General features: G+C 46.2%; 4 protein-coding genes across 4 annotated transcripts; 2 read left to right on the forward strand and 2 right to left on the reverse strand.

Annotated features, from left to right (window-relative positions):
• The first annotated feature begins 240 nt into the window (after positions 1-240).
• LOC117145134 (probable prefoldin subunit 5) lies at positions 241-1092 on the forward strand. Its single transcript, XM_033310655.1, has 3 exons — positions 241-430; positions 547-756; positions 818-1092. Exons 1-3 carry the CDS (start codon positions 332-334, stop codon positions 1013-1015), a joined length of 507 nt encoding a protein of 168 aa, XP_033166546.1. The 5' UTR covers positions 241-331; the 3' UTR covers positions 1016-1092.
• Positions 1084-1983, reverse strand: LOC117145133. Its single transcript, XM_033310653.1, has 3 exons — positions 1719-1983; positions 1246-1668; positions 1084-1187 (listed from the first exon to the last, which is right to left on the reverse strand). The coding sequence occupies exons 1-3, from the start codon at positions 1914-1916 to the stop codon at positions 1119-1121; spliced, it is 690 nt and encodes a 229-aa protein (XP_033166544.1). The 5' UTR covers positions 1917-1983; the 3' UTR covers positions 1084-1118.
• Positions 1984-2115: 132 nt separating this feature from the next.
• Positions 2116-4458, reverse strand: LOC117144359 (T-complex protein 1 subunit alpha). Its single transcript, XM_033309476.1, has 4 exons — positions 4293-4458; positions 3902-4055; positions 2956-3846; positions 2116-2892 (listed from the first exon to the last, which is right to left on the reverse strand). The coding sequence occupies exons 1-4, from the start codon at positions 4363-4365 to the stop codon at positions 2337-2339; spliced, it is 1674 nt and encodes a 557-aa protein (XP_033165367.1). The 5' UTR covers positions 4366-4458; the 3' UTR covers positions 2116-2336.
• A 382-nt stretch (positions 4459-4840) lies between these two features.
• On the forward strand, positions 4841-5483 carry LOC117144329 (FACT complex subunit SSRP1-like). The gene has a single exon (XM_033309442.1). It carries the CDS (start codon positions 4961-4963, stop codon positions 5372-5374), a length of 414 nt encoding a protein of 137 aa, XP_033165333.1. The 5' UTR covers positions 4841-4960; the 3' UTR covers positions 5375-5483.
• The last annotated feature ends 2193 nt before the right edge of the window (positions 5484-7676 follow it).

The following is a 7676-nucleotide window of genomic DNA, read 5'->3' on the forward strand; positions in this document are numbered from 1 at the left end:
CAATAAAACTATAATTGAAAAACAAGGTTTGTTAATGCTTATTTGTTAAGTAAGATCTGTCTTTAAACTCAAAAGATATTGTAGATTCAGAAGTCACTGAATTATTTTTCAAATTTTGACTTCGCGCTTATTACTCGATAACAAATCGTCAGCGGGATTACATCGATTATTTCACTGCATCATTCGACTCCCGATTGATTCCGTGAAATCGATATTTTCTTACCCTGCTTCATGACATCCCTGTTGAGTTGAATACGCAAAGGTGGCAACCTCGTACGGCGACTGAATAAAATAAAAGTGGAATTGTAAATTATAAGTTTAAGCACAAACAATGGCTGCCACCCCAAGCGCTCCCGCCAAGTCAGAGATGATCGACCTGACCAAATTGAGTCCGGAACAGCTGATTCAGATCAAGCAGGAGTTCGAGCAGGTGCGTTCCGCATGTGGGTGTGCGATGAGTCAAGTGTGGTTGGAGAGGGGGTTTTGGAGGAGGGGCTCCCCAATTGGCACATGCTTATAAAATCTGTCAATTTTTGTGATCCTTAGGAAATGACCAACTTACAGGACTCGCTGTCGATGCTACACGGCTGCAAAGCCAAGTACGCCGGCTCCAAGGAGGCGCTGGAAACCTTTCAACCCAACTGGGAGAACCGTCAGATCCTGGTGCCCCTGACCAGCAGTATGTATGTGCCAGGACGGGTCAAGGATCTCAACAGGTTCGTCATAGACATCGGGACCGGCTACTACATTGAAAAGGTGATTTACACTTCCAATCGAAACAAGAACATTTGCTGATTGCCATCTGTTCCTTAAACAGGATCTGGAAGGCTCCAAAGACTACTTCAAGCGACGCGTGGAGTACATGCAGGAGCAGATCGAGAAAATCGAGAAGATCCACCTGCAAAAGACGCGCTTCTTTAACTCAGTAATGGGTGTGCTGGAGATGAAGCAGGCTGCTGCAGCGAAAATGCAGTCGCAGGAGCAATCGCAGCCAGCGGTTACCCAGAGCTCCTAGACTACGGAGAACGATAGAGACACGAGACACGGAGAGCATTAAATTATTAAACTTATTAACGAGATGTGTGCATTTAATTAACGTATTTTATTAAATTGTTCAGCTATTTCTTGGCTTCTGCCAAAGCCTTTGTGAGAACCTTGACCTTCTGCTCGTACGCGGACTTAAGATCCTGTAGGGAAAGAAGGTAAGTTAGGGAGTTAGGGACTAATCTAGTTATTAAAGGGCACCTTGAATATCTGTGACTGCGTGTCGTACTCTGAACGCAACTTGTCATACACTCCTTTGGAGATGGCTAGTTTCTTCTCCGTGAGCACACACTTGTCTTGCTCCGCCTTGATCCACTGCTGGCTCTTCTCCAGACGAGCCTGCGTGTGATCACATTCGGCGGTCTTTAGCTGCAACATATCCTTGGTCACCTGCAGCACATCCTTAATCGAGTCCACTTGTGTCCTAAGCACTGATATCTGCTGCTCCTGCTGTTTGTTCACCTTGGTCTTCTCGAACAGCAGGGTTTTGGCCTTTAGAAGCAGCTCCTCCTGCTCTTGCCGTGATTTGGGAGCATCTGTGCCGCCCAGCATGACGGACTGCTTGAGCGACTGCTCCAACTGGACCACTCGCCGCTTTAACCGCTCATTTTCCACCTTGGTTTCCTGCAATCAGGGTCAGTAAGGGGGGGAACCCGTGAAAACGAGTAACTAACCTCAAAGTCTTTGCGGAGTGCTCCGATCCGCTTGCGAGACTCCTCTAGCAGTGCCTGTTTTTCGCTTTCCAACGTGAAAACCATGTCCAGCAGTTCGTTCTGCGGCTGCTCCGGCAGACGCACTTCCTCCTGCCCATTGGCTGTGATATTGTTGTTTAGGTCACCGCCAACAGCTTCATCTTCGTTATGATCGGCCATTTTATGAAGAATTCTTTTTAAATTATAAAAATTCGTTGAGCAATGTGCGTTTTCCGTGCTTTTTGGGTTGTGTTTTCTTTTTGTATTAATAGACCAAATAGATGCATGCTCTATTTATAGGATATCCCACTCTCCGGATCGCTCTCTGCCTGCTCTTGGCCAGATCGCTCTCCCGAAATAACAAACTGTTTCCCTCCAATTTAGTTTACGCCTCAGCATATTCTGAAGACCAGTTTATTATACATTGAAGCATGGATGAGAAAGGATTGCGTATGTGCGGTGTTAATACAGATCGCGAAGGGCAACACAATTAAATTGTTGTTACAATCAATGGGGCGACAATTGAAAGTGAGTGATTTGATTAAAATTAAATGCCTAAACAAGATAGAAGAAATGTGCTTCGCTCGCGGTGAAGAATGTCTAACCGTCCAGCTCGCCGGCAGCGCATGCATCGGCGTAACTCTTTCCGCTCTTGTCCTCCGGATTCAGCTTGATCATGTCGTCAATACGCAAAATGGTAATGGCGGCCTCCGTGGCGAACTTCAGCGACTTGATCTTTGACATGGCGGGCTCCAATACTCCAGCCTTCTTGTTGTCCCTAACCACACCCTCGATCAGATCCAGACCGGTCCACTTAAGATCCGAACGCTCGGGCTTCGTCTGGCTGGAGTTGTGGTAGGAGCGGAGCTTGGCCACCAGATCAGTGGCATCCTTGGCCGCGTTCACGGACAGAGTCTTGGGAATGACCAGCAGCGACTTTGCAAACTCGGCAATGGCCAGCTGTTCGCGGGAAGCCAACGAGGTGGCAAAGTTCTCCAGGTAGATCGACAAGGCAGCCTCCACACAACCGCCGCCGGCTACTACCTTCTTGCTCTCCAGCACACGCTTCACCACGCACAGAGCGTCGTGGACGGAGCGCTCCATTTCATCACAGTAGAAGTCATTGGGACCACGCAGGATAATGGATGCCGCAGCACTAAAAGAGCATAAGGATACGATAAAGGAAACTATGTTACTGCATGCTATCATCTGCACTTACCGTGCCTTAGTGCCCTTGATGAGGATAAGCTCATCATCGCAGATGCGTTCTTGGGCCACCTCTGCGGCCTCTCCCACCATTGAGGCATCGAAGCTCTCCTCGCCGTCCATGTTGGTCAGCGAAGTAATGAAGGCGGCGCCGGTAGCCTTAGCAATGATCTTCAGATCGCTCTTCTTCACACGACGCACAGCCATGGCTCCAGCCTCAACGAAGTACTTCATGCACAAATCATCAACGCCGCCGCTAACCAATACGACATTCACACCGGTTCCGAGGATCATGTTGATGCGCTCCTTGGTAATGTCCAGCTCACGGGCACGAATAGCCTCCAACTTGTCGGGATCGTTGATCAAGACCTGGACGCCCATCTTCATTTTGGTCTTTTGCAGCGAGAAGTCTAGGCAGGCAATCTTGGCGTTCACAATCTTCTTGGGCATCTGCTGGGAGGCAATGGTGCAGTTCAAGGCGTAGCCGGGAATCAGCACCGATTCCCTGGCAGATTTGCCATGGGCCTTCAGGACATTGATGGCTTTAATCGAATAGGCTGCCTGCCCACGGGGATCTGTGATCTTCACCGACTGGGCAGCGTCCACAACCATGGCGGAGAAGAACTCTGCGTCAGCACCAATGATCTTGGAGCTCATCGAGGTTTTGGCAATGTTAATCAAGGAATCGCGGCCCAGCTCATCAACGGGAGCGGTCAGATGCTCCGAGATGTACTTGCAGGCCTCCTTACAGGCAATGCGGTAGCCGGAGATGATGGAGGTAGGATGGATCTTCTGCTTGACCAGCTCGTCGGCGTTCTTCAGCAGCTCAGCGGCCAGTATAACCACCGAGGTAGTGCCATCGCCGACCTCCTCGTCCTGCAGCTGAGCCAGCTCAACAAGGACCCTTAATATTTAGAAATGAGTACTTCTTGGAAAGATTTCCCACATCAACAACTCACTTGGCTGCCGGGTGCTCCACCTCCAGCAGTCGCAGAATGGTAGCTCCATCGTTGGTCACTGTGACATCGCCGATGTCGTCCACCAGCATCTTGTCCAGACCCACGGGTCCCAAGGAGCTCTTCACGATGTTCGATATGGACAGAGCAGCCATAACTGAAAGCATATAAAAGCCGAGTTGTAGTCATAACCTCACTTCGCAGAGGCTTGTCCACAGGATCTTGTAGCTCCTTGGATTTAATGAGTCTTTTTGTTAATTCAAGTAGACTAGGATCGCCCTCCCGCGGGTTTGTTCCGGAACCTTCTCCATGGAGAGCGTGACTCGCGATGAGTAAGAAACGTGCTCCGCCGGTAAACGCACTGCAGATGTTGACAAAACCCCGGAATTCTCACCGTTCTGTGTGCGCACCGATGCGCCGGATTGGCGGGTGCCAGCAATGGACAGAGGAGAGGCCAGGGTCGACATTTTCTTAAGTTCTTCGGCGACTTTTAATAAAAAACAGATAAATCAAATACGCTGAAAAACCGCACGTTAAACCGCCTGACTCACTTTAAGAATTCGAGATGAACAAAAACCCGATGTTGCATTCGATACTATCGAGTGCAACATTTTTTCTTGGAGAGCAACTATTCAATAACATATATAAGCTTATATTATATCATGTGTAACATTAGCGCAGCATCAAAAATATATAAAACATAAATTGGCTTATTATTATTAGGCATATTTTGCACCACATTCAAGGCGGCCTTTAAAATATCGATGGTAATCGATAGCCGATTATTTAGGGAGCCCTGGTTGAAAATCGTGGTAACGCTTTTTTAAATACTGAAAATTGGTAATATAAAAATATCCTTTCTAATAAAGTAAAAGTATTTAGTAGGCATTGACTTTGATTTCGCATTACTTATCATGTGCTCTGTAGATGTATTCAGTTTTCCTCTACATCTACAGTCCGATATACAGTCCAATTCGTAGCAATTCTTATATCTACAACAAATTTTCCAAATAAATTTTAAATATAATTTTACTTTTTTAACATTTAGTTATTACGACAACGATGTCAAACTGCGGACCGCGCCCCAAAAGACCCATGAGTGCCTTTTTGATGTGGATGAGTTCCAACGGGCGCAAGCACATAAAAGCGAAGCATCCCGAGATCAGTGTCCAGGACGTGTCTGTGAAGGGCGGTGAGATGTGGAGGGCCATGGTCGATGAGGACAAGGTCGTGTGGCAGGAGGCGGCCAGGACGGCAATGGACGAGTACAAGGAGAAGTTGGAGCAGTGGAATACCCTCCAAGAGCAGTCGAAGGTCTGTCTTTCGCCGACGTATGCCCATAACTATGAAGCTCAGTTGTCCTCTCGATTCTCAAAAACTAACCAAAAGTCTACCCTTTTTGTGTATGACTGCAAGGATGAGACGATGGCTCCGATCTGCAGGAAGTGCTTCTCAAAGATCAAGTGCTTTCACTAAACGTTTGTACCATATATTACGTTTGCTAAATTATTGTTGTAGTCACATCCACTAGCAAAAGTGGCGGAATGTTCGATAAACTTAAATATTTACATTTAACTTGCTAACAAAAAGTGTCAATGAAATCTTGTGTTTGGACTTTGGCTTTCCCTTATTCCGGCTCACTTTCATTCCCCGCCAAAAGCCAATTGGGTTTTTGTTTTCCTTGCTGGCACAAAGTGCCATGTTTTTGTACTGGCTGGTTTTTCTGCTCCATGCAATTAAAGCTGCCTGCTCCATTTTTTCAATCCTACACTGTGGCGTCTGCTTTTGGCCATGTGAAACCAAGACAAATGGTCTTCGTGCAGGCAGCATTAACACTTGTGGTCATGAAAAAGGTGTTTTTAAAAACAAATGTTCATACCCTTTGTGAGCATAAATATTACATGTTACTAATGACTTTCTTGTTATATAAAATTCGTAATAATTGCGGTGCAATTTGCGGAAAATAAGTAAATAAACAATAATAATAAATACATTTTTATTAAAATTTTTTAATTATATCAAAAAATTTTCCTTCCAAGATGTTAGCAACTATATGACACTAGTCTATGGTGTGATTGTTTCGGCACTAGGCAAACCTACATAGGAACATACATATATGGGTACGTACCTGCAGCTGATAATTGCAGTGGAAAAAGCAGCAATGGCAACTGCCTCCTGCAATAAAAGTCACAATGGCGACAGCTCACGACACATTGCTCTTGCCCCACCCATTTCCAACTTTCACCTTTCTCCCGAAAGTGTCTGTGTTTGTGTGTGTGTGTTTGTGTGAGTGTGATTGACGGCCGGCGGGCTTTCTCATGTGTGTCGTGGCTGTAGTTATTGTTGAATTCAATTTGCCGTAAATGTATTGTTGGCCTGACTCGGCGCCCGGGACTTGTGGTCGCTTCTGTTGCCTTTGGTTACAGCTCATTAGCAGCAGCACAAATACACAGGAGACGAAACACACACACTTAAGCAAACCAGCAAGCCCACAGATAACGCCTTCGGTTTACTTAAATTCAACGAGGTCGCCAACGCCACGATCGCATAAAAATAGCTAACAGTGAACAATATATGCTATTCATATTTTACAATGCCTCTAAAGTAAGGGTTTTAATAATAATAACCATTAAACAAATTTAATCCCATAAATACTATGTTTATTGCATCCACTAAATACTGTTCCATATATCAAGGCTTAACCGTAGAAGCAACAGCCATAATGTCCGGCTGAGTGCAAACAATTCCGATTGATTTATTGTGGCAATGGTTAATACGATTAAGCGATTGGGTCCGCAATGGCAGAGAAACAAAAGCCCAGTGCTCGCTGGCCATCACAATGGGTCCCACCTGTACCCGTGTGTGTGTGCGTGTGTGAGTGAGCGAGAGCTGGAGCTCAGCGGCTTTAATTGCCAGTCGGTTGGGCTCAGTTTGTCTCGCCGCACGTTGCTGTGGATGGGAATGTGGACATGAAAGTGGATGCGGTTGGGATTTATGCTTGTTCTACATGCATGTTGTACAAACAATTTAGCCGTAACTGCGACACACACACACACACAGAGGCAAATACAGCCTGCCTCAACACTCACACAGGCATATGTACGATGGGAACTCAGTATGCGTGCTGGACGACCTCCATTTAACACCAAACGTGTCATTTGTGGCCATTTGCTGGTTGCCGTTGGTACCCACACACATACAGATGGGCGGATAAATGTGCTTTGCTGCTTTACGAGGCTCTGGCTGCGTTTTGTGGTCTATTAAGTGGCTCGCACTAAACCAAAAAATGTGCCATCATCTCTACGCGACTTGTGCAACATGGCGTATGAGCGTTATGCCTCAAGTGAGCAACAAGCGGCGGCGAATATCCGTCCGTTAAGCTTAAGTTCTCATCCGGATGGCCACTAAAATGCCTGAGTGCACGGCGCAGCTTGAAAAAGGGGGAGTGCGTAAACTAAAGTTCATTAAGAGTAAAATCTGAGTACCACCATCACAAATATTTCAACTCAAAGCTGTCATACACTTCACTCTGAAGGCGCAATAAAGCAAAAGATTGGTTTTTATCTTTGGCGGTAAAACTACCTACGACGAATGCTGGTTTAGGACTCTAATTAACCCACCTCCGCTACAACGACATCCATACTATACCCTTGAGCATAATAAAAGCTGGGAAGGATTAGGAAGCTTTGCAGGAAGAGATGATTAGGAACCGCACCTAATAAAGGGACTTGCTATGAAGTACTATCACCATCTTATGGCAATTTGCAATGCCTTTGCT

Source organism: Drosophila mauritiana, chromosome 3R (genome assembly GCF_004382145.1).
Source record: "Drosophila mauritiana strain mau12 chromosome 3R, ASM438214v1, whole genome shotgun sequence".
NCBI lineage: Eukaryota > Metazoa > Arthropoda > Insecta > Diptera > Drosophilidae > Drosophila > Drosophila mauritiana.

What these genes read in the sequence shown, in the direction of transcription:
- LOC117144359 (XM_033309476.1), bottom strand. Translation starts at nt 4,365, where the DNA reads ATGTCGACCCTGGCCTCTCCTCTGTCCATTGCTGGCACCCGCCAATCC. An exon ending in ATCGGTGCGCACACAGAACG is followed by an intron (nt 4,056 to 4,292) that starts GTGAGAATTCCG and finishes ATATGCTTTCAG; the next exon opens with TTATGGCTGCTCTGTCCATA. An exon ending in ATCAAGGGCACTAAGGCACG is followed by an intron (nt 2,893 to 2,955) that starts GTAAGTGCAGAT and finishes ATGCTCTTTTAG; the next exon opens with TGCTGCGGCATCCATTATCC.
- LOC117144329 (XM_033309442.1), top strand. Translation starts at nt 4,961, where the DNA reads ATGTCAAACTGCGGACCGCGCCCCAAAAGACCCATGAGTGCCTTTTTG.
- LOC117145134 (XM_033310655.1), top strand. Translation starts at nt 332, where the DNA reads ATGGCTGCCACCCCAAGCGCTCCCGCCAAGTCAGAGATGATCGACCTG. An exon ending in TCAAGCAGGAGTTCGAGCAG is followed by an intron (nt 431 to 546) that starts GTGCGTTCCGCA and finishes TGTGATCCTTAG; the next exon opens with GAAATGACCAACTTACAGGA. An exon ending in CCGGCTACTACATTGAAAAG is followed by an intron (nt 757 to 817) that starts GTGATTTACACT and finishes TTCCTTAAACAG; the next exon opens with GATCTGGAAGGCTCCAAAGA.
- LOC117145133 (XM_033310653.1), bottom strand. Translation starts at nt 1,916, where the DNA reads ATGGCCGATCATAACGAAGATGAAGCTGTTGGCGGTGACCTAAACAAC. An exon ending in CACTCCGCAAAGACTTTGAG is followed by an intron (nt 1,669 to 1,718) that starts GTTAGTTACTCG and finishes CCCTGATTGCAG; the next exon opens with GAAACCAAGGTGGAAAATGA. An exon ending in CGCAGTCACAGATATTCAAG is followed by an intron (nt 1,188 to 1,245) that starts GTGCCCTTTAAT and finishes CTTTCCCTACAG; the next exon opens with GATCTTAAGTCCGCGTACGA.